We start from the raw sequence: 26,277 nt of genomic DNA, 5'->3' as shown, positions 1-26,277 counted from the left end.
ATGTTTCGTGTAACCTTGAAATAAACAGAATATTAGATGGCGTAGCTTTTTTATCTAGTAAGATTGCAGATTTTTGCCTGTGTGATCATTTTTTGATGTTGGGATTTTAGCATTATGTACTGTAGTGTTATTTTAAGTAAGTAAGTAAACATATTATCAATTGATGATGCCGATCGATTTAATTTATTTGATATTTGCCTATATAATTGTAGGCCAGAATCTTAGATTTCTCCTCAGGCTAGAGGCTTTTTCCTTGTAACTGATCTCTTTCTACCTATAAAATATTTAATAAATATATTTTATTATCCCATTCAAATAAATTCCCTGGTCCGAAGGCCAGAAAGTGACTGCCCTTAATAAATTCCCCCAAATATGCAAGAATCTTGGAAGAAACTAACGGGACATACATTCCAATGCATCATAACAGTGTAAGAAGCACAGTTATAAAATGCGTAAACAAGGGCCCGTTAGGACCTATTGTTCGGGCGAACAACTAAAATAACATATAGCTATATACATGCTCGATGTTAGAGTGAACAACATAAAATGATTTGACACGTTTTCCAACACTGTACAAGACAAACTATGTTAAAGTTCACTTAAGGCACAGAAATAATGTTTTGAGAAATGTTTAATGAGGGTCTTACTATTTAATAAGATTTGTAATGGCCATAAAAAGGGAAAAACTTTACACCTTTCCACTTTGGACCCTCCAAGCATCAGTTACATACCATTTTTCAAATACATATTTACATAGCTGTAAATACATATGTACATATATTATATACACTGCTAACTCCTATACATGTTTGTCTACAGGCCTTTTTATTTTGCCACTGTGAAAACTAGTTTTTTAGTTTCTGTTGTTGACGAAACATAAAAAAAAAACTAAATGAAATGTATTTCACCCCTTTGCCGACGAGAGAGACTGGGGCGACATTGTCAATGTCAATACCAAGATCAGTCGATCGCTCGCTCCCTAGGGTGCTTCAGGGCTACATCGTTAATAATGCACATATCTTAACTCTTCAGCTGGTCGGTCTTGTTGCATATGCTTAACGGTTTTTATACCCTAGTGGAGGGTATTGTAAGCTGGTGGCGAAACTTGTAATGCCTCGAAGGAAATATCTATGAAACTATAAAGTAAACGTATGTATTTTTTTGTTCAGCATCAATCAGTTTTAAAATGATTTTAATGCAACCTGGAATATATTCAAAGACAATGCGTAAGTTGGAGACGTCGGATTGGGTCACTATATGGAAAGATTAGTTCTTTTTGATTTCCAGCTCACCAATGAAGCACTAAAGAAAGTCAACATTTGACCATTTATTCCTACAATTGTCATAGCAACAAACAATTAGTTTTTTTTAAAAGTTAAAATGCAATTTAGATGTCAGCAGATGGACTTCGATGGAGAAGGGTATGTAATCATCGGTGCAATCCTTTCTTTTTTTTTGTGAGTTTTTTTCCACAACTCGTGTCACTCGCAAGTGATTAATGAAGATAGCGCCGCCGCAGAGCAGAAGAGCGAACATCAGCAACATTGTCTTTGACATATTAGTGAAGTTCTACAAACAATTAAAGCAGCAGCAACAGCAGCAGCAGCAGCAGCAACTGAAATTTGCAAATGTACGAAGTATAAAGTTTTAATGGGCGCCAATAGGAGTGTGGCTCTCAAGTTCTCCTACTCTCCTTGCCTATGTATCTCTCTCTTTCTCCTTCGCTCTCTAGCTTTCTGTGCCTGTTTTAGGCTGAGTCTCTTTAATTCATCGCTGTCATCCGTCTTTAACGGAGGCTGCACATGCGCATCGCTTGGAATGCGGAAATACTTTTGTTGCTTTCCAGCTTGTCTGTTGCTGCTGCTGTTGTTGCTGTTGATTTTGTTGCTGAACTCCAACTCAAGTGTACACACTGCTGGCATACATATACACATAACGACCACAAATAACGAATGCTGGTAACATTCACAATTAGTGTGGGGGTGGAGGCGGTAAAGGGGAGAGTGAAGGCGGGGCTGGTTAAAATGTCAGCAGTTGCTGCAACTGTTCATGAAAATGAATTTACGACTGCGCGTTTGGGTGCTTATTGTAGCTAGCTATGTAATGAAAATAATTAGCTAAGCACCAATTCTGACTTCATTACACATTTCACATATAAATGTAAATGTGGGCTGGCTATGCAAATTGTGCGGGAGATAGAAGAAACTAGCTTCGCTTGGGCTTAGATGAATTCCAAACATTCTTTGGGTATCCTCCAACCAATCAGCTTTAATCAAAATATCAAAATTCTTTAACATGTCTGATTCAGTCTCCCTCTCTCTTTCGCCCAAAGTATCGAGACCTTTTTTTTCTACATTATTTGCACAGCAGTTCATGGCATGTCATATACAGCACATTACAAAAACAACAGCAACAACATCTAAATCTACAGCATCATAAGTAACACAACTCTTGCTGTCTGATCTATCTCTCTGTCTCGCACTCGCTCTCTCTCTCTCTCTCTATCAGTCTCAAAAGCTGCAATAAGCACAGACTAAGCAAGTCTGGCTTAACTCTTCTCAGACACTCTTTCGCTCTTTCTTTCTTTGTCTGCATTTCCCCCCTCCACCCACAAACAAGACGACATGACGACGTCGATGTCGACGACGACGACTCATTCACACGCCGTTCACATAACTTAAAACGTGCTTTTTACATTACACACACACAAACACAAAAGCAAACAGCATCCACAGACAGAAAGAGCAAGGGCCGAGACTGCGATGACTGCTGCGCTGCTTCATCTTTGCATTCTTGACTGCTGAGACAGCAGCAGCAGCAGCAGCAGCAACAACAACAACAACTACGCAGACAACGATGGTCTGTTGCTCTTATGCTACACTCTCTCTCTCCCTCTCTTTTCTTTATGTTGCTTATGGTCGCTCAACAATACCTAACGCAAGGGGGCGACATAAGGGAGTTGAGTAGAATAATTCATGTGCGTAAGTGCGAGTATGATTACATGTACATGTGTGTGTGTCTATGTACGTGTGTGTGTGTGTTAGAACATACCAACATCATGCTGTAATTAATCATTCGTGGCGATTCGAGGTCTCGTTTTTACTATTTCTATTCTCCCTGCCCACTCCCCTTCTAACCAACCAACCACCCGGCGGACCAATCAAGCCGACCCGCAGTTTGGTTTTTATTATTATGAATTGTGTTAATCGCTACATTATTTCATTGACGTTTGTTTGTTACATCATTGCCTACAAGAGCGCATAAAAAGCGACATTAATAGCCAACGTTTGCTGTTGCCGTTGACTGCGAGCAGCGACTGCGACTGCGAGCAGCAGTCAGCCATCAATCACACGCACAAAACGGAAATAAAAATAGGAAACATGCGCACACTTGGAGTCAAGAGGAGTGGAGAGGAGAGGAGAGTAGAGGGCGCTGCCAGTGAAACATTGCGGAATGAAAAACACTACGGCAAGAATGGCGCTGGATAAGGGGAAGGGCGGAAAGGCAGGGCAAGGAAGCAGCGGCTCTCTGTCTGTGTATGCAGCGGAAGTGCGTCTAATTGAGCAACTGACAGAACGTTCGCGTCTGCTGCGGCATGTGCTAACAACAACTGCAACAACAACAAATACAAATACAACAGCAACAATAGTAAAAAGTGTTGCAATCAACGCCCACCTTACGCCTACCGAATAGATATATCAAGAAGGCAACGAGACAGTTGTTGTCTCCCATAATTAATTCACGACAACAAAACTATTTTCCAACTGACAGGCAACACGTGCTGAAGAAACGGATTCTATTCATGTTTTTAGAATTAAAAAACCCATTTCTATATGTATAACAAATTTTGCCGTTTCACTTTAATGACAACCCTTCCGATAAGAATCAACATTCCAATTTCGCCAAATTAAAAATCCGTTTGTCGAAATTGCGGAAACTGAAACAATCTTTAAAGATAAAATCTATGCCGGAACCGTTAACTGAAATGAACTGATAAAAATTCAGAACGTATATTTTTTCAGAACTAGTAAACGGAACTAATTAATTATGATTACTTGCAAGTGCAATCTTCAGAGCTCAAACTTAATGAATAAACTTTATCCCAATTTCTTTAATTTGGTTATCATTTTTAAAATAACCAATTTCTTCATACAATAACAATACTCAAATCTTCTAGTTACAGCGAATTCTAGATCAAGTTAGAGAAGTATGCGAAATATCATTTGTTTGAAAACCATTGTCAGTCAGAGTAGAAAACAGATTATCTGCTATCCGAGCAATATTATTGATTGATTTAGGCATAGCCTAAAGATACAAAATGTATGTACAAAAATGTATTGAGAGCGATGCGAGTCAAGTAATATCTGGAGCTTTCAGAGCTAATCGAGAGACTCGACTAAAATTTCTGATAAATTTTAGTTGCATTAGCCGGTATTTCCGGGCATCGTACGCGATATCTAAATGTGCAATGGCAGTGCCACCAATCGCATGGCTTGCCACATGCCACAAGCCGCATGCCAAAAGATGTCTCAAGTGCTCCACAACACACCAAGAAAAATACCCAGACGGTGAGTATGCAATTGCAATTGAGTGACTGACGCGATTCATTCTCTCCAATACCCCACCCTCCCCTCTATAATCTGTCGCCAGCTAAAGTGCGGTGTGGTGGGCAGGGATGCGGTGGTGTCTGGTGGATAGGTTGAGAAGTGGTCTGCTCTAGAAAGTTTTGCTGCTGGAGCGCCGCTGAAGCAGTTGTCGTTCTTGCTGCTGCCAAGTTATTATTATTGCAGTTGCTGCTGCTGTTCTTGTTGTTGTTGCCGTTCTTGATTGGTGTTGTTGCTGTTGTTGTGGTTTTTGTTGTTGCGACAGACGCGCCATTTGTTACACATTATTTAGCCGGAGCGCTTTTCTCATTTTTCCGGAATTTTCTCAATATTTATTACAGCGTGAGTGCTGCTTCAAAACTGGGTCATGCGGAAATACTACTAAGAAAAAAAAAACCAAAGGGAATAGACGAAAACGTTTATACTCCCACCCACTCAGATTTCCACCATCCTCCTTTTCAACGGTGACGACGACAACGACGCTATTTAAACCTCCATGCTCAGCTCACACGTCTCACATTCCATGCGGCTGTCTGATGTTGTCAAACATAATTACGGCGACTCGGCTACACATACTAAAAATACTAAATATATTTATAGCATTTGCCCAATTCAATGGTATATATTATTAAATTTGAAAGAACAAATCGCTCCTGGTTGTCATGTATGCTCTTCTCACAGAGTGCAGTGTGCAGTGTGTGCACACATCAAAAGATTGGAATGTCACACAAATTTGGAGCACGCAAGAAGCGAGTGGGGAATGTGGAATGTGGAATGCAAGCAGCGACTTACCTATGGGTCGTTCTTGTTGTTGATGATGTTGGGTAGGCGGCGTGCGAGTGAGCGAGCGAGAGCGTCAGCTACGGCAATTTATCTTATTTATTGTTATAAATTTAAAACACGTTTTTGATTTGATGCTGCTGCTGATGAATGCTGATGTTGATGTTGCTGCTGTTGTTGCTGCTGTTTACTGATGCTTCTTCTTCTCGTTTTGCAGCACTTTCTCACGGCGTCAAACTCTGCTCGGCGAAAGCGTAGATAACAACAGAGTGTCAATTGTAAAAAACGGTTAGACGCTTAAGCTGCGCAAAAAAAGAGATGGCGCCCTTGAGGGCAATGATATCAGTCAGCAAAGTTGGGGATGGAGTAGGCGAAAAGATAGGTAGCAAAAATCGCAGGCGAGCTTTTCTTCAATCTTTCTTCTTTCTTTACTTCATTCTTTCTTTCTTAGGAACTCACAAAATGCACTCGTCGCGACCCGTTTGCCGATTCGTTTCGTCGTTTTTCTCGTCTCTCGTTTCTTCTCCAAACTATTTGACTAGCAATTTTATTTATTTAGGTTATCATTTTTATTTCTTATTTTGTTTATTGCTGCTATCATATTTTATTTTTGCTCTGCGTTGCATTTGATGACAGTTGTTGTTATAAGTTTCTCTTTAAATTGAATTTTACTTCTTGTTGTCACATTTTTCACATTTTACACTTTCTACACTTTTTGTGTTGCAAATCTCACGTGATTTTAATAATGCATTTTGTTGATCTGTAAGAAAAATAAAAGAAAATTAATATTCTATTATGTGAGTCAATGTCTAAAAGAAGTCTATCTAACCCTGAACATCATTCTTTTGTTCCGCCAATAAAAGATCAATTATAGATTAAAAAGCAGTAGAGTTGTATAATTGCATTCAATCCATTCAAAATAAAACAGGAGAGAATATTTACAGCAACAAATATAAAAAAAGAAATGAATACATTTAAACAAATAGCAAAAGCAATGTTAAAACTTATTACGATTCCACATAAAGAACAACAAAGGTTTTGGCACTCAAGAGCCACGCCTTTTCTGCACATAAGAAAAACAAAAACAAAAAAAACAAAAATGCAGCAAATAAGAAAGCACTGTTGCTGTTACCCGGCCCCACTCCCCTGCCCCATACGCGAATCACCCATATGCACCGCCAGACACAACAACGGCAAAGAGACAAAAAAGAAATCCAAAAAGGTAGCACATTTTTTTTTTTTACCTTTTAATTGGCCTCGTAGCAGACAGCGGGCAATGTTTTAAATACCAGTTTTATTTTGCTTGCAATTCGCGTTTCGTCTAAAATGTATTTTGGCCAAGACAACAAATAAACAGATGCAGACGTAGACAGAGACAGAGAGACAAACAGGCGCATCGAACCGAAAGGCGCGAGTTGCGTTACGTCGCGCCAGCAATAAAAATGTGCTGCAACAACAGCAGCAGCATTTGCACATTTCACGTTTATACGATGAATATTGTAATCGAAACTACATACAATATGCATGTGTGTATTTTCCATATACTCGTCACTTGATCACCACTTAACGTACGATATGCCGTACGTTATGCTTTCGCTTCAGAATGCAGTGCGATATGACATTATGATAACGATTAGCGCATAAACGTAGTATAAGTCAGACGCCGCAAAAAATAAAGAAAAATACGACATGCACAAAACAACAACAACGACAAACACAAACAACTGCGACGACGACGACGACGACGATTGACGACGGCGACGGCAGCAGCAGCAGCAGCAACCCTTGAGATGACGTTGACCCCGAAAAATGACGCGAAGCGTAATGTGTGAAACGGCAGGCGAATGTGTATGAAAACAAAGTGAAATCTAATAACAAAATACGGCAAGTGCGAGCAAGAGGCATGCGGACAGCACGGATACTCGACAGAGTGAGAGAGAGACTGAGAGCGAGAGCATGAGAGAGACGCAGTGTCGGCGTCTGCGTTTTTAAGGATAGACGTGTAAAACGCAATGCGTATAAAAACATGCAGACGAAAGGACGACAACAAAACCGAATCGAACCACAGTTAGGCGGCGGCCAACAGAGAGAGAGAGAGCAAAAGAGAACGCACAAACACCGGTCAGAGAGAAAGAGCGTCGAGGGAAACAAGGCGCATGTGCAAGAAAACAAAACTAAGTGTGCATGTGTGTGTGTGTAAATGTTATGATAAGGGCGGAAGCTACGCATTCAACAGCAGCACGAGCAAAAACAATAACAACAAAAACGACAGTTCACACACAGGCAGACAAACACACACACACAATAACAACATTTTTCACATGCAAGCCGCCAAATTTTGCAGTGAGCGGCGCCGCCGTCGACTGCAAAAAGCGCAACGCTTATGAATGAAGGCGCACGCCTGTTCCCTGTCCCATGCATGCACGTGTGTGTGTGTGCCTGTCTGCTGTGTATGTGTGTGCCTGTCTGCTGTGTGTGTGTGTGAGAGAGAAAGAGAGGGAGAGCGCGCAAAATGGTGTCGTTGGCCCCTGTCTGGGGCGCTCTGTTGTAAAAATGTGGTACAGTGACTACCAAAAAATACTAGCGAGGCGTAGTAGTAAAAAGGCCTAAAGCAGTAGAGTGAGAGAAGGATAAATGGATGCATACGCTATACGCTATCTAGTGTTGTAGTGTTGTAGTGCTGCTGCTTATAGTAGTAGTAGTAGTAGTAGTAGTAGTAGTGGTAGTGGTAGTGGTGGTAGTAGTACTAGTAGTGGTGGTGGTGGTTGTAATAAAAATTACGAATGCGGTTTCAAGTAATAAAATATAAGTGTGTTGTTTATGTGGAGAATTATGTAGTATTTTTTTTTTCTATTGTTGCGGCGCCTGTGTGCCGCCATGGTACCAAATTGTAGCAGACCAATGCAAAATGCTCAAAGCGAAGGAGGGGATGTGTACATAATACGTTGTACACTCTACATCAAAAGAAACCAACCAATTAAAAAGCCATTAAAAAGTTAAGGCCATCAACCAAGCACGCTAATCAAAACATAAATTTTACACAAGCAACGAACGAAAGAGCAAGGGAATGGGAGAGAAAGAAAGACAGCGAATAGATGGGAAGGGCATTAAAAACAAGGCGAAAATTAATTACCTCACGAATCAAAAACAACAAAAAAAACAGGCAAAAAAAAAGGAAGCAAAACATTACCAGCAAAAGGAACAAAAAAAAAGGCTGCACTCGACGCGATGTCAACGTCGACGCCGACATCGATGTCGCAGCTCCGTTGGGAGAAATAGCATGGAATTGTGGTCTAAAAATAAACTTCGTGTGCAACAATGTTGCAAAAGCCAAACAAAGCGCGACAGACAACAGACATTTACATGCATGCATACTTCAGCACACACACACATAAACAGGAGTGAAAGAGACAGAGATAGAGTGAAGAGAAGCAGCAGCCCACTAAAGCTCTGTCTGTCTGTCGGCCTGTCTGTTTGTCTGCTGAGTGCCGAGTTTCATTGTTTGGGGAGGGTATGGAGCGACAGGGACGACGACGACGTCGGCGGCGGCGGCTAAAAGGAGCTGCCGCAAAAAATATATAGAGTGCCGCGACTGGCGCGTGAAGCACGCAAAACGGAGACGACGAAGAGGAAGAGGAAGCAAGCCAAGCCAAGCCAAGAAGAAAAGACAACAACAGAAAGAAGAAGAATACGACGACGACGGGGCCGACGTCCACTAATCGCTAAATTTACGAGTACAGTTAAAATAAAATCATAAAATGCCATACTCATTGTTGTTGCTGCTGTTGCGAGTTACTTAACATTTTCTACGTAGGAATGTGTGTGTGTGTGTGCATATATACACATATATTTAGATCCATCTCAGTGATGTGCTTAGTTTACTTTTGTTTTACATGACAGAGTATCGCACAGGACGACAGTGAAATAATCGAGCAAGACAAACAGACAGACAGAAGCAGTGGCAGGGGGAAAGAGGGAGAGAGAGAGAGAGAGAAAGAGCGTAAGAAAGCGAATCCTTATCTTCTTGTTATTTATATTTTAATAATGGTAGAATTTGTATCGATAATTAATGCCTTACTTAATTAATAAAATGATTTATTTATATATATAAATGTAGATCTTGTATAATAAATTATTTTGCCGATACAATCTATTAGATATGCTACAAATGTAATCAAGAGCGGTTTTCAAATACTTGTTATTTTTATTAGTCTCGCATAATAATAAACATAAACATTACTATCGATAAGCAGCACTTTCGATAGTTTTGCCATTTTCAACGCTTCTGTGTGAAAAAGTGTCTCAGTCTGATGATGCCTTGCCGGCTTTTTTCCATTTCAATGAAGATGACAAGAACAACAACAACAAGTAAAGATGCACATGCATATACACACACACACACACATATATATATATATATATATATATATATATATATATATATATATATGTTTTACAACAATAACAAGAAGAAAAGCAACGATAACTTATGACGACAAGCGCTGAAGTTAAAGTAAAGTGGCAGCTCAGAAGAAATGTGTGTGTGTGGGGCGGGGATATTTTGTGTTTTAATACACATAACGGGAGGGGTGTAAGGAATGGAAGGAATATTAAGCGAGCAAGAGACAGCAGCTGTGTGCGTATTTAGCTGACAGGCGACAAGCAATGCAATAAAGTCAAACACTGCATTTCGAGAAAGATTCCATATGCTATGGGAATTAAGTATTTTACTGTTAGTTTACAATTGCAATAGATATGTCTGATAAGCCTGCGATATGCATTATAAATGGGAATTGGGGATCTGGCTAAAAAGAGGATAAGTTTGAGTCATGCCTAAACCAAATGAAATCATTGATAATCTTTCCAAAAACAAATCCAAATTAGGTCACTCAAAGGTCGTTCTAGAACAAGAGAACAAGGCGATTGAGTAAGTGAGTGAGTAAGTGGCCTAGCGCCAAACGGTTGGCGATTAGAAAGCTAAACAAATACTAAAGCAAAAAAGAAAAACAACTTATAAACTAACAAAAAAAAGAAAAACATTTCAATGCGAACGCGTCAATGCCGTCAGCAAATCCCAATTCTAAGCAATAGATATGCAACACACTAAATACCCACGCACAAAACACACACACACACACACTTCCACACACACAGGCAAACGCAAGCGGGCATTGGGTTTATCTGCTAATGTTTATAAAAATTACTATAAATAGCAGCAAACGCCAGCGCCACCGTTAAAAAGCCGCCCACCCAGCAGCAGCAGCAGCGACGTTCGCACTAAATGCTCCAAGCGCCACACACACATATACACCCACCTCACATTGTAAACGAAATAAAAAGTTGACCGAGTGCAGCAGCAAGCAAACCATCGGTGTGGCAGAGCGAGAGAGAAATGAGCACAATAATAGAAATGCAACCACGTGTGTTGTTTATTGCACCAACACAAACACTCATGAACACACACACACAGGCACGTACGAACACCGACTGCGGCTGCGACTGCTTTATGAGCGACGTTAACAAAAAAGAAGAAAAAAAGAACAACATATAAACGAACGTCAATACAAAACGGAATCTTTCAAAACAAGAAAAACAAATAACTGCGCAAAGCAGAATGCCGAAAACACACACACACACACGCACACACACACGCGCGCACGCGGGCACACGTACAAGACTGCAGAGCAGAATAACAGAGAATATCAAAAGTGTCAAAAGAGTATGGCAGCAGCAGCAGCAACCAACAACAAAAATTATAAACTGGAAACGACGCCCTGTGGTTGTTGTTGTTTTTGTTATTGCATCGTTTAATTTATAACGGCACCTTGTCACAGGATATATTATTGCAAATGTACGCATGTTGGGGCGGGGAGGGTCAACATTAAGTAAATACATATGAAAGCTGTTTTGCTGATTTTTATTATAGGTGCTGTTTGTTTATTCTTATTATAATTGTTTTTCGCGATTTTTACATGTGATTCATTCGCATCAACACAAACCAACACAGGCCACCACTTATCAAAGTAGAGTCTAGAGTCCAAGTAAATAAACACACACAGACACAACTACAATCGCTGCACACACTGTGATGTGTGTGTGTGTGTGTGTGTGTGTGTCTGCTGTGTGTGTGTGTGTGTCACCGCCTGACGCCTACGCATAAGCACGAAATGCGTGTGTGCAGCAGCAGTAGAACAGCACACAACAATCGTAATCAACAATTATGATTTTAAAAAGCTGGCAACTCTGCGAGAATAACAGAGCGCAAGGTGGGTGGTTGGCTGGGTGGGAATAGGCGAGGGAGCGAGAGCGACGACGTGGTGCTTAACGACGGATGCTAAACAGTAGCCAATGGGGAGGGTGGAAGGTGGGCGGAACGAAACCACGCACATCTTGTGATCAATTCTGCTTTTTTTAGTAGCCAGACAACAAGCTATACACTCAAACACACATACATACATAAATGCATACGGACAGATTTTGATAATGTGAAAAGCTCAGTATTTAACTTTAGGTGGAGAGAGAGTAATCAATTTTGTTATCATTTTAATCCTTAGTTGACACCTTAAAGCAATTAGGCAAAAAAGTTCACACACAAATTATGCTTATATAATAATACAAACAACTTCTTTCGGTCAAATTCAAAAATCAAGTAAACTATTTATATTAATACAAGTATTACGTATCACATCGAATAACAATGATGTAATAATAACTACAGGGAAATGGATATCTTTGGCTAGTCAACGATTAAATACTCTTTGATTTTGAATATATACATAGTCAAGTCAAAAGACAGATGCATAGAACATGGGCTTTATTAGATCATGTGACTAATTATTTTTTATGTTATATGCTCATCAATTAATTAAGTATGCACAAACAAAAATTATTGTTATATACGAACTGCTGATATATAGAATTACTATACTATATATATATTTATATATATATATACTGCTAGAGTTGAGCTCTATTTTTACATATTTATTTATTTACATACATATGTATTCTGATCAGCAGTCAGCCAAATTCCATTAGTCATAGTTTGATCAATGAGGTAATTCACTCATTTTTAACCTAATTGGCCACAGTGGAGATGACGAATATTCATTGTTGTTTTTCAGAAATGGACTTTTGATGATCTCTATTTTGACATGGTAGACAAATCTATTATAATATATATATATAAATATACAAAAGTCCATTTCTGAAAAACAACAATGAATATTCGTCATCTCCACTACATATATATATATATTTTATTATTGAAATTTTACAATTTATAAAGGTAAATCGAAGTATATTTTTCGGGGGTTTCCCAAATCTCCCAAATATAAAAAAAAATTAATAGATAACTGAATGTTTGCATTTTTCTTTCTCTCTCTCTCGAAAAGGAGTCATGTGTGGGGTATATATATATATATACATATATATGTACTATAGCACTATTCTGAGGACTTGACCCACACACGTACCTTCCCCCACTTCTCTGAAGCCCTGGCAGCGCAGCTTTGACCCCAATTCCACTATTATAAAAAGAACAAGCTGCTCTTCACACACACAAACACACACACACACATTGACGTTTGTCAACATAACAGCAACCAAATCAACGAACAATGAAATTAGCAAAGCTTTTAGCACCAGCGCAACACCAACAACCACAGCAACCAAATTGCGTAAATGATACCATTTTTGGTGTGTGCGTTTTGTGCGCGAATTCACAAGAGAACTGTCAGCAAAAGCATAACACAAAAGAAAGCCAACTGATGCGTACATGTGTGTGTGTGTGTGTATGTGTGAGCTTTGGAACTTAAATATGTGTATTAGAAAACGCGCCTAAGTTCAAGGACAAGCAACCACAGTGTGTTCAGCAAAATACCAACAACCACAATAACAACATCAGCAAGCGCAGCGAAAAAAAAAATGCAAATAACAGCAGCGGAAAGCAACAACAATAAAAACAATGTGCTTTTACCGTCACAGTCGAAAAGGTCAATGACACCTGCCAGTTTGTCTCGCTCAACTAACACAAACATATTCACGCACACAGACACATGGTCATCAGCTCACTTCGCTCTCTTTTTTTTGCTCTTCTTTTTTTCGTGTTGTTGTTGTGCTGCTTGCACACGCGTGCCATCGTTTAGACATGTGGTCAAAGTTTTTCAGTGTTGTTGTTGTTGCTGTTGTTATTGTTGTTGCTCTTTGTACTGCTAATTAGTGTGGCCAAATTATGCGCCAAAATTTCCAATGAGTTGCCACCTTATATGTCATGTGTGTTTATACATATGTACATGTATGTGTGTGTGTGTCGTCATACATACGTCATGAAAAATAGCGATCGGTTGACGTTGACGTCGCTGCCACCGTCGCATAAACAATTTCCGGTTTTGCTATATACAAAAGTTGGCTGGTCCCTGTTGTTTTTCAACAATTTTGTTGTTTTTGCGGCAACTTATTTTTGTCACACACACACACACGCACATACAGACAAACTCGATTTAAAAATAAATAAATTACACAGAAAGCGAACGCACAAACACACATGCAAGAACACAAGCATAAAAACACACACACAGAGAGCGATAGAAAGAGAGAATGAATATACGCATGTTAAGCTTTTCGGCAACATTCCTTACGCTGCTGCCGTCAAAAATATATTATGATTAATACAACGGCATTTTTATGGTATTTCTCTATATATACAAACATACACACATATGTATTGCAGTAAATGTTATAGAAAAACTCACAGCAAGTGGCAACGTTAGATGAGCGAATGAGCGCACAGCGGTATACCAATTACTGCTACGCTTTTTAATTAGCAGGCAACCCAACCTCACCCCTCCCCCACAAGCACACTAGTAGCATACGGTTTAGTTTTAGTTTCTGTGCAATTGTCTTGTTCTTAATTTTAACGACTGATGTTGTTGTTGTTGTGGCTTTCGCGCTTCCTTCACACTTTTGCTTTTATTGCTGAGAGAGCGGGATGGAGCGCCAGCAAAGAGCACAACAAACGACACGAGCGCGCTGAGAGCGGGAGAGAGAAAGAGAGCAAGCCAACTATGCAAGAGATGCCGGAACGAGGTTTTTGTTTTGCTATTTTACTCACACACACACACACACACGCACACTAGACAACGCTGCTGCGCTGCTCATTCACAAAACGAGACGACGTCGGCGGCGACAAAGACGAAACAGAAGATATGATAGATATGGAACAACAACAACAACAACGGTATCGCATAAATTTCTGCTGCGTAGTAATTTTATAAGTATGTTTGCATGTATATACACATACACACACACGCACGAAGAGAAAGAGAGAGAGAGAGACATAACCGACATAGACATTTACACATACACACATGCAATGTATTTACCTTTTTGCATTCTTGTTAACCATTTTCGTTTGTTTATGTTGCACTTTGTACACGCCCGCAAATAAACGCACACACACACTCACACGCATACACATAGATATGTATATGTGTGTGTGTTGAATAATACATATGTATGTATGAGAAGATTCGTATGTTTATTTGTATGTATGTATGTGGAACGAGGCCCACTTTTTGTGTATTTTTATTTTGGTATCGATTTCAAAATAAAACGACGCACTTTCCTAGATGCAGCCCTAATTCAATTTTTGACTTGTTTTATTCGCGGGCTTTCATTTTGCGCCGCAAAACTTCACAAAATTCTCTCTGCACACTTTTTTATGTATATAGAATTTAATTCATTTATTTACCCGCTTTGTGAATTTTATTTTACACCTCACTCACTCACTCGTACACACATACACAACACACACACACATTCACTTACTCACTCACTCACTCAAAAACACACACACACATACGCACACATTACTATGTATGTATGTATATAATTTATGTACATGTGTCGGCGGCATACGCACTTGTGATTTCTTGGAATCTACTCACTTATATATTTGCTTTTGCTTTTGATTTGTATTTTCTATTATGATTTCGATTTTCTTAAAATACATATATATACACTTGTATGTACGCGTATGCATATATTTGTTCAACTATTTTGTAAAACGATATTTTCGCAGCAACAAACAAACAAGCGTCCGCGAAACCGACCACGACGTCCGTACGCCTCAAATGCCAGAACACGAATGAGCAGCAAAACAAAATTGAAATTCAGCGAGCGACGAGAGAGCGAAAGACGAGAAAGCGAGCAACTGAGTACGCTCTGAGCACCAACACTGAGCAGCAACAAGAGAAACCGCACTCCAATTATCATTCACTGTTGTTAATTCGGCGTATAACAGTTTAGCGAGTTTTCATTATATTATTTTGACAATATTAATATTATCGGACTGCGATTTCGAAACATGAACTGTAGTCATAATAATAGTAAACAAAAGAAATATTGAAAAATACTGCATATCATTTCTATTCAAGTCCTATACTCGCCACATTAAATTTAAATATTTTTCTGCCAGTGTCTAAGACCGATAACAATTTAACTTTGTTAGGGAGGCGCACTCAGTCTTTCGTTAAGTGAGTAAAAAAATAGCTGAGTTGCTATTCAAATAAATGAAAGCACTCACGAAATGTAATTATTACATGAATTAATTAAATTATTATAATGACTAATTGTCACAAACGTGATTGGTTGCAATTTTAAAAATGACAACTGTAGTTTTTTGTCAGTATATTTTTTGGTATAAATCACTGTGGATAAGAGTATTTTGTTGCTTTTGAGATTCGGTCACGCTGACATGAACACTTACGGTTTGTAGCTGAAAATAACAATTAAATTTAATTAATTTGCTTACCACAACAAGAATATCACCCAACAAAATAAAGGAGCGACATAAAGATTCATAGTTGATTTACGTTTTAAGTGCCGTTCTGTTCCGTTTTTTGTGTTTGTATGCGCTTTTTGATATCCTTTTCAATTATCTCTCTCACGCACACACAGCCACTGACACAGACACAGACACAAACACGCAGCTAGCAGCGAGTTGTATACATTTTTATTATGTGTAATTTATGATTTTTGTGTTATGTACAATTTTGAAGCACACACGAGAAATCACACCCAAGCACAACAACAACAACAAATACAACAACCACAACAAAAACATCAAGAAAACACCTGAAGAATTAGCCAAACAAACAAACTGAAAAAACGCAAAGCCAGCGAAACCCTTTCCACAACAGCTAGAAAAATGGCCAAAATGTACGGAAAGGGTAAGAGTAAGTAAACCCAAAAAAAAAAAACAACAAAATGAAAAAAAAAAGTAAATAAAACACCTTTATTATGCATTTCACTTTGATTATAATTGTAATATTGTTTAATATCTGTACATGCTTTTAGTTCATCAATCAATTCTCGTAGTGGCATATTGTGCAATAATAATAAACACGATTTACTTAATTCCATGAAACAGCAACAAAATGCACAAACATTAATTAATTAATTCCGGTCCCGTTTCCGTTTAGCGGCCATCGAATCGGAGGAGCAACAAAAAAGACGCTGGCAAATCGAACTGGAGTTTGTGCAATGCCTTTCCAATCCAAACTATCTCAACTGTAAGTCGGCTCATATATATATATATATATATATATATATATATATATATATATATATATATATATATATATAGACACTTATGTATATTTTGAATTGTTGCAGTTCTGGCTCAGCGTGGCTACTTTAAGGATCCATCGTTTATCAACTACCTCAAGTATCTGCAGTACTGGAAGGAGCCGGACTATGCCAAGTATTTAATGTATCCGATGTGCCTATATTTTCTCGATCTGCTGCAATACGAGCACTTTCGCCGCGAGATTGTGAACAATCAGTGCTGCAAGTTCATCGACGATCAGGCCATACTCCAGTGGCAGCATTACACACGCAAGCGCATCAAACTGATCAATTCGGTGCAGGAGAATGCAGCTGCAGCTGCAGCAGCCGCAGCAGCAACGACACAACAACAACAGCAGCAGCAGCAGCAACAACAACAAACGCAGCAGCAACAGCAACTTACACAACCACAGCAACAACAACAACAGCAGCAGCAGCAACAACAAAGCAATGGTGGTGGCAACATTTTAGCGCCAAGCGAAGCTGCAACAGTGGCAGGCACTGAGGCCACCAATCCGCAGCAGCAGGCAACGCTGCAGAATGGCAGCAGCAGCGGCAGCGGCAACAGCTCAACGGCAACAGTGCCAGCATCCTCACAGAGCAACAGCCAACAGCAGCAGCAGCAGCAGCCATTGGCGTCCAGGGAGCCAGCTCAAGCTGCAACTCAGGTTTCGTCAGTGATACAGCAACAACAGCAGCAGCAGCAACAACAGCAGCAACAACAACCACAACAGCAACAACAACAACAGCAGCAGCAACAACAACAAATGAATGGCCTGGCTGCCAGCGGAACTATGAAACTAGATTTAAATTAGCAAACGGCTATTTACACACAAAAAGAAGAGCAAAATAAATTAGAATTAGCGTAAAGTGAAGTGGAAGAAATGGAGACTCTTTGGAGCAAGGTGTAACATATTTACTATATATATATATATACCAAACAAACATATATACATATGTATATATATATATATAGGTACACCATGATTTAGAGTTTAAGGATGAGCGACAGTTATACAGTCGAAGTTCCTTATAGGGAAGTTCCAAAAACCGTATATATTTTATTATTGTTATATATATATTTAGTTTAGTTTATTATATGCAAGATTCACTGTATAATTGAGGGGTATACATCTCTTTAGGAATGTCTGATTTTTGTCGGAGGCTGCTTTTTACTTTGCCTGTCGCTGTTTTTAAATTACAGTCAAAGTTGCTTGCAGTGCAGTCCAAGAAAACCCTTATATATTATATATGTATACAGTTCAGTTTACTATAGGCAAGTTGGACTGTATAATTGAAGTTTGTATCGCATTAGGTGTGTATAGTTGTAGTCTACTTCTTGCCCCATCGCTACCTTTAATTGTTGGTCGATTGTAGTAGTTGATTAACTAACGAAAAACCCAAACAAATTGCAGGCGATTCGGGCGAAGTGCTGGCCCAGAAGGGACGCTTCTATGGCGTCTATTTGCTGTGCAGCCAGAGCTTGGACGCACGCTATCGCGGCAAGTGCTATGTGGGCTTCACCGTCAATCCCAAGCGTCGGATCGGGCAACACAATCGTGGCTGTGATTTTGGTGGGGCACACAAGACGAGCCGCAAGGGACCCTGGCAGATGGTGATGATTGTCCATGGTTTTCCCAACAATATAGCTGCGCTACAATTCGAATGGGCGTGGCAACAACCCGCACTCTCCACACGCCTCAAGTGCTATCCGGAGCTGCGACGCAAACAGCCGCGAGAAACGCACTTCGATTACAATTTCCGTATAGTCAATCGGATGTTGGGCATTGGGCCGTGGCATCGATTGCCGCTCACTGTTCGCTGGCTGGAGAGCGAGTGTGAGCGTGGATTTGTTGTGCCACTGCCGCCACATGTGCGCATCGTTAGTGGCAAGGTGGCCATAACGGCTAAGCAGCCGGAGCAAGCTGTTGCCTCCAATCGGTCGTTGGAGTGCCACCTGTGCATGCAGCGGGTGGAGCCAGCGGAGCGTTGCCGCCTGCTCGGCTGCCTGCGTGCCAGCTGCCCGCTGACCTGCCACATGCTGTGCCTGGCCAGCTACTTGCTGGGCGATCAACCCGGCCAGTATATACCCATTGGCGGCACTTGTCCGCTCTGCGAGTTGCCCCTCAGCTGGGCCGAACTATTGCGGCGCCAAGGTGGTTTCACGGAGACGGACCAGGACAGCGATGATGTAGCATGCGACGAGCTCAGCGATGATGTGCCCGATGTGGACAGCGACGTGGAGCAGCAGCTAACCCCTTGAAGAAAAACCAATATCTCTGTCTGTTTTGATATAAATAAAATATGCGTTTTATAAGGTCTTCATCATGGCCTTATTGATTTGGGCCAAAATACGTTTATAGTGGAGTAGCTGATTTAACATTTGGCGTTTCTCCTGCAGATAGTATTCCCTGGACATTTGCACATATTGTTCGCCTTTGAACTTGAAGATGGATACCTCGCCGGCATCGATTAAGTGATCATCCGTCAGCTCCTCCTCCTCCTCCTCCGCTAAAGCCGGGCTGATTGAACGGGCGCGTTTGCTAGAAGTTGGCGGCACAATGCTGACTTCAACTTAAAAATGTACAAAAATAAATAAGTTAGGTAGTTAATATTTTGGTGTATTCTATTCACTCACTTTTTTCCAATAGATCCGGCTCTGGGTCCTCCTTGATCGCTTGTGTTGTGCTCGTTGACTCGACCATGACGACTTTGTCAATGCTCAGCGTATCATCATCCAGATTGATGTAGTAGCTTTGCTGTGTCGACGAGCAAGTCGGGTTATTATCATCATCGTCTCTCGGATTGATGTAATAGCTTTCCTTGGCTGTCGACGATGTGGGTGTCATTTGTTGATCTTGCTCTTGATCCTGATCCTCATCATCGATTAAGATTGTATTGCTTTTGCTGGCTGCAAAGGAAAATGGCATCGCTTCGCCGAGCAGAATGCGGCGATTCTTGTTTGTCGATAGATATTTGGCATCGAAATGCTTGGAGCACATATACAATTGTTTTGTGCCAATTTTGGGATGCACTTGGCCCAGCAGACGCCATTGCGCTGCTCGTTTCGGGTCCTTTGGGAATGCAAACAAAGTGACGTCATGGCAGACACTGTTATCTTGGCGAAAATAGAAATTATTACAATCTTTATAAGCGCAAATTCTTGTGCTCATTTTGTCGTTCACTTTTTTTTTGTTTGTGCGTTTTTACTTCGGTTTGTTTTTTTGTATTGATTGTTTTGCTTACATGTAAACAACGATTATGAGCAACACTGGTTGCTGTTAGTTAACATAGAGCATACCAATTCGACAAGAATATTGAGCATAATTACAGTACAATTGAAACTGGCGTTATGCTTAAAACTTACCTAGCCTCGAATTTTCATTGCATTTCCTTCAGCAGTACTACTACTATCTATAGGTATTCATTGTATGCATGTATTTTAATAATAATGGCTTGTACAAATTCGGGCATTGTTTTCAAAATGCTCATTTCAACATTTAGCAGAATATCGCTTGCTGCTCTGGCAAATACATTTCGCGCCAAAAATTATCGATAATTGCGCGTGGACAAGCGTGCTTTTTGTTGCCAGTATTGCCACATAAATTGCTAGGAAATATCCCAAATACAAATTTAAATTCTTTATTTCCTATTTGCTTGGACTTTAACTTAAACAGCTTATTTGTATAGCTGCCGCAATCCAAGTGTCAAGGCAATCGTGTACTTTAAGTACATACGCTATAAAAAAAAATTTAAAAAAAAAATAAATTTGGAATTTTTGGCAACCCGGCATTGCTTTCTATTGTTCTGCTCTTTTTTAAGCGGCTTCGTCGCGTGCAGATTGTGAAAATTGTGTGTTTTTCATTTACTGTTGTTAAACCGTGTGAAAACTGCAAATCGAAATATGGCTGCAGACCAGGCACAATTCCAACAGCTCCTCAGCTCCCTGTTGTCCGTGGACAACGAAGTGCGAAAACAGGCTGAGGTAAGTTCGGCTCCCCCCACCTCAAAAGAAAAAAATTAAATGCACATTTCACGGCAGACAACTGCGCAATTGTTTAAATTGTATATAGTATAACGCTTAAATTCGGCCAGCAGTCAAATGCTTAATCTTCTGCAAATGTATGTGCAGCAAATAATATGAATATTTTTGGTATACAATAAGACGCCCTGAATCATCATCATCATTATCATCATCCAACATCATCAACATCATTGTGCATTCTATTTCAGAGCGCACAAAACGTGTTTTCGTTTCCCTTTTAGTTACGACATTCGCATGTCAGCGCGCCTGTGTGTGTGTGTTTTTGCTTATGGGTGCGTGTGTTTGTGTGTGTGCCCCGCACAAAGCGAAAAGACAAATTGTACAATTCATATGGAACTATTGTACATATATATTTGAATAATTTTTTATTGCTGCTGCTAAGCGCTTATTTTCTTAAATGATTTCACAAACAGCCACGCATAATTTTGTGTTACACGCATGCAAAACGGAAACAAAGCGCATGTGATAATAATTTCATTATTGCTAATGATGACGCATAATGCGATATGCAATCTGTTTGTATATATTTAATATATATACATAGACATATTGAATATTGGGTATCAGGCCCGATAAAGCCGACAGTCGTCGCACGGACGCATTACAGCTGTTGACCTTGGCGCCACCCAATATACCACGCTCTGCCTTGTACTGCAGTTGTTTTCTTGCACACACACACACATGGCCACACACACACCTACAAAGATCTATATACAAACATATTTAGTTCAGTTAGCGGTAACCAACAAACAGAGGCACGAACAACCGTACACTGTGCAGCACAAACTAAACAGGATTTGTGTTAAGGACATCAGCAAAGCTTTTATATTCTATTTGAAAGTGCACTAAAATTAACGTCAGACATTAAAAAATACGAACAGGGTGGCAACACCACACCCACAGCAGCTGGCGCTATTGTAAACAAACATAAATTTGCTATATTAATTATAATTAAAAATGGGGCGCTGCCAGCTGCCTTTTTCACAAGTGTTAAATGTGATTCTCATTAATATTTAAGTTTAAGTTTTTATGTTAATAAAAAATGTAATTCAAAGCAAGCAAGAAAGAACTTTGATCCATAACCTGAATCACCCTGTGTCATCTTCTACTTGTCGTTTAAATGATGAAACTGCTAAACTCTGCTTGCAGGAAGCGTACAACAAGATTTCCCGGGAACTGAAGGTAACACACCTGCTGGGCAACATTCACAATGGCCAACAATCGGAGGAGGCGCGCCAAATGGCCGCAGTTCTGCTGCGTCGCCTCTTCACATCTGAATTTCTCGAGTTCTACAAAGGGGTATGAATTTCTACTTGTATTAAATGAGGAAAATGTTGATAATTATTTGCGTGTATTTGCGACTTGCAGTTGCCCGTGGACTCGCAGAATCAGCTGTTGCAGCAGATTTTGATGGCCGTGCAACAGGATGTGACACCGCAGCTGCGTCGCAAGATATGCGAAGTGATCGCCGAGGTGGCACGCAGCCTGATCGACGAGGATGGCAACAATCAGTGGCCGGACATCCTACAGTTTCTGTTCCAATGCGCCAATTCGCCAACGCCCCAGCTGCAGGAGTCGGCACTGCGCATCTTCAGCAGTGTGCCCTCGATCTTTGGCAACCAGGAGACGCAATACATCGATCTGATCAAACAGATGCTGGCCAAGAGCATGGAGAATACCGGCGATGCTGAGGTGCGTGTTCAGGCCGTCCGTGCCATTGGCGCCTTCATTCTGTACCACGACAAGGAGAAGGAGGTGACCATATACAAGCATTTCGGGGATCTGTTGCCACGGATGCTTGTCATCACGGGCGAAACGATTGAGGCGCAGGACGATCAAAGTTTGCTCAAGCTGCTCATCGACATGACCGAGAATTGTCCGAAATTCTTGCGAGCACAGCTCGAGTACATCTTTGAGATGTGCATGAAGGTGTTCAGCTCGCTGGACTTTGAGGATAGCTGGCGGCATCTGGTGCTCGAGGTGATGGTCTCGCTATCGGAGAATGCACCAGCGATGGTGCGCAAGCGTGCCGAGAAATATATTGTCGCTCTCATTCCGCTCGTGCTGCAAATGATGACCGATCTGGATGAGGACGAGAACTGGGCGACAGCCGATATCATCAATGAGGATGATCACAGCGACAACAATGTGATTGCCGAATCATCGCTGGATCGCTTGGCCTGCGGCCTTGGCGGCAAAATGGTGTTGCCCCATGTGATGAACGCCTTGCCGGGCATGCTGAATCATACCGATTGGAAGCATCGGTTCGCCGCTCTCATGGCTATCTCAGCGATTGGTGAGGGTTGCCACAAGCAAATGGAGGCCATACTCGATCAGGTGATGTCTGGTGTCCTCAACTATCTGCGCGATCCCAATCCCCGTGTGCGATACGCCGCCTGCAATGCCATCGGCCAAATGTCCACCGATTTTGCACCGACCTTTGAGAAGAAGTTCCACGAACAGGTACGCAGATACCCTGTAATTTCTGTAATTGCTTTCCCACTGACTCAAATTGTATTCGACTCTATATGAACACAGGTTGTGCCCGGCCTGCTGCTGCTGCTGGACGATGAGCAGAATCCGCGCGTGCAGGCGCATGCCGGTGCCGCTTTGGTTAACTTCAGCGAGGATTGCCCCAAACATATATTGACACGCTATTTGGACGCAATCATGGGCAAACTGGAGAACATTCTCAACTCGAAGTTCACCGAGCTTGTCGAGAAGGGCAACAAACTGGTGCTGGAGCAGGTGGTGACCACCATTGCCTCTGTGGCGGATACGTGCGAACAGGAATTTGTCGCTTACTACGATCGCCTGATGCCCTGCCTCAAGTTCATCATCCAGAATGCCAATTCGGAGGAGTTGCGCATGCTGCGCGGCAAGACCATCGAGTGTGTTAGCCTCATCGGTCTCGCTGTCGGTCGCGAGAAGTTCATTGGCGATGCCGGCGAGGTGATGGACATGCTGCTGAAGACCCACACCGAGGGTGAACTGCCCGATGATGATCCGCAGACATCGTATCTGATTACCGCATGGGCGCGCATGTGCAAGATTTTGGGCAAGCAATTCGAGCAGTATTTGCCGTTGGTTATGGGTCCGGTGATGCGCACCGCTGCCATGAAACCGGAAGTGGCGCTGCTCGACAACGACGAGGTCGAGGATCTCGAGGGCGATGTCGAATGGTCGTTCATCACCCTCGGTGAACAGCAGAACTTTGCCATACGCACCGCCGGCATGGAGGACAAGGCATCCGCCTGCGAGATGCTCGTCTGCTATGCACGCGAACTGAAGGAGGGCTTCGCCGAGCACGCCGAGGAGGTGGTCCGCCTCATGCTGCCCTTGCTCAAGTTTTATTTCCACGATGGCGTTCGATCGGCGGCAGCCGAATCGTTACCGTATTTGCTGGACTGCGCCAAGATCAAGGGACCAAACTATTTGGTTGGCATGTGGCTGTACATTTGTCCTGAACTGATTAAGGTGATCAATACCGAACCGGAGCCGGATGTGCAATCCGAGTTGCTCAATTCGCTGGCGAAATGCATTGAGACCCTTGGCCCCAACTGCCTTAACGAGGAGTCCATGAAACTGGTGCTGGAGATAATCAATAAGTATGTCCTGGAGCATTTCGAGCGTGCCGATAAGCGTCTGGCTGCCCGCACCGAGGAGGATTACGATGATGGCGTTGAGGAGGAGCTGGCCGAACAGGATGACACCGACATCTATATACTATCCAAGGTGGTGGACATCATACACGCCCTCTTCCTAACCAGCAAGGAGCAGTTTTTGCCCGCCTTCGACCAGGTGGCACCGCACTTTGTCAAGCTTCTCGATCCCAATCGTCCGTTCGCCGATCGCCAGTGGGGCATTTGTGTTTTCGATGATCTTATTGGTAATTTGTGCAATTGAGAACTGAATCCAAACTCCAATTTCCTAATCAAATCGAATCTATTATTTTGTAGAATTCTGTGGACCTGCTTGTACGCCGTATCAGCATATTTTTACGCCTGCTCTGCTGCAGTATGTGGTGGATAAGTCGCCGGATGTGCGCCAGGCGGCTGCGTATGGCTGCGGTGTTTTGGGCCAATTTGCTGGCGATCAGTTTGCGCATACATGCGCCCAGATCATTCCACTGCTGGTGCAGGTCATCAACGATCCGCGGGCACGCGATGTGGAAAACATAAATGCGACGGAGAATGTGATATCGGCATTTGCCAAGATACTCAAATACAACAAGAGCGCATTGACCAATTTGGATGAGCTGATTGGCGTTTGGTTCGCCAGCCTGCCCATATCCGAAGATCCCGAGGAAGCCGCCCACATCTATGGCTATCTGTGCGATCTGATTGAGGCCAATCATCCAGTGATTTTGGGCGCCAACAATTGTAATCTGCCACGCATCGTATCGATAATTGCGGACACCTTCTGCACCAAGGTGCTCGAGGCGCAGAGTCCATCGGGCACCCGCATGTTAACCATTGTCAAGCAAATTGAATCCAATCCGGATGTGATGCAGGCCTGCGCGAGCACCTTGAGTCCCGAGCAGCAGCAGGCGCTCCAGGATGCCTATCGGGAGCTGGCCACTGCACCACCAACCGCAACCTAAAAAAGCAGCTCCTGCAGCTAGAGCAGCCTTCAGCTCCATTATATATGCATTAACAAAGAAAACCTAAAAAAAAGAAGAATACTAGGATTTTGACATTGAAATCATCGGCTGAAAAATATAGGAAAAGCAGAATGCTTTTTTTCTCTTCGTTATTCGTCACATTTGATGGAGCAAGTTCTCGCCAAATGCGTTAAAAATTACGTTATAACAAAACTTACATATATATATATATATAACTTATATATAAACATAAATCAACTTCACATATATACAAATTATATGTGCCAATAGGGCTTATAATTCTATATATATATATACATATATATATATATATATATTGTGATTTCAATCGAAACTCGTCTCCCGCTCCCGCAAGGGAAAGTTTTTGGAAGGAAAACCAATTAAAAAAGTCTGCGTCTCGTTAGAATTTGACATGTTGAATTGAACATTTTTTTTTTATGTTTCATCATATTAACAAGTTCCAATTGATTATTTTCGTTATATAATATTATATAAATATATTTAAATATATTTATACGGCCATCTCCTTTCGCCAGCCCATACCCCTTGATAGGATGTGAATGTAGTCCGAAACGAACGAATTGTGTAAAAAATAA

General features: G+C 41.4%; 4 protein-coding genes across 4 annotated transcripts; 3 read left to right on the top strand and 1 right to left on the bottom strand.

The window, feature by feature from the left end:
• Window positions 1–16,111: 16,111 nt before the first annotated feature.
• On the top strand, window positions 16,112–17,882 carry LOC6563201 (mediator of RNA polymerase II transcription subunit 31). Its single transcript, XM_032737367.2, has 3 exons — window positions 16,112–16,621; window positions 16,868–16,957; window positions 17,061–17,882. Exons 1-3 carry the CDS (start codon window positions 16,594–16,596, stop codon window positions 17,825–17,827), a joined length of 885 nt encoding a protein of 294 aa, XP_032593258.1. The 5' UTR covers window positions 16,112–16,593; the 3' UTR covers window positions 17,828–17,882.
• A 526-nt stretch (window positions 17,883–18,408) lies between these two features.
• LOC6563182 (structure-specific endonuclease subunit SLX1 homolog) lies at window positions 18,409–19,357 on the top strand (the record flags this gene model as incomplete). Its single annotated transcript, XM_032737022.1, has 1 exon — window positions 18,409–19,357. A coding segment is annotated over one exon (867 nt), but the record flags the coding sequence as incomplete, so codon positions are not given.
• Window positions 19,272–20,205, bottom strand: LOC6563183. Its single transcript, XM_001990648.3, has 2 exons — window positions 19,651–20,205; window positions 19,272–19,586 (listed from the first exon to the last, which is right to left on the bottom strand). The coding sequence occupies exons 1-2, from the start codon at window positions 20,183–20,185 to the stop codon at window positions 19,324–19,326; spliced, it is 798 nt and encodes a 265-aa protein (XP_001990684.1). The 5' UTR covers window positions 20,186–20,205; the 3' UTR covers window positions 19,272–19,323.
• A 609-nt stretch (window positions 20,206–20,814) lies between these two features.
• LOC6563184 (importin-5) lies at window positions 20,815–26,092 on the top strand. The gene is made up of 5 exons (XM_001990649.2): window positions 20,815–20,997; window positions 22,207–22,356; window positions 22,426–23,520; window positions 23,596–24,946; window positions 25,017–26,092. The coding sequence occupies exons 1-5, from the start codon at window positions 20,917–20,919 to the stop codon at window positions 25,658–25,660; spliced, it is 3,321 nt and encodes a 1,106-aa protein (XP_001990685.1). The 5' UTR covers window positions 20,815–20,916; the 3' UTR covers window positions 25,661–26,092.
• The last annotated feature ends 185 nt before the right edge of the window (window positions 26,093–26,277 follow it).

The sequence above is a fragment of the Drosophila grimshawi genome, unplaced genomic scaffold (genome assembly GCF_018153295.1).
Source record: "Drosophila grimshawi isolate 15287-2541.00 unplaced genomic scaffold, ASM1815329v1 contig_311, whole genome shotgun sequence".
In the NCBI taxonomy this organism is placed as follows: Eukaryota; Metazoa; Arthropoda; class Insecta; order Diptera; family Drosophilidae; genus Drosophila; species Drosophila grimshawi.
This window is presented reverse-complemented; position numbering and strand designations above follow the sequence as displayed.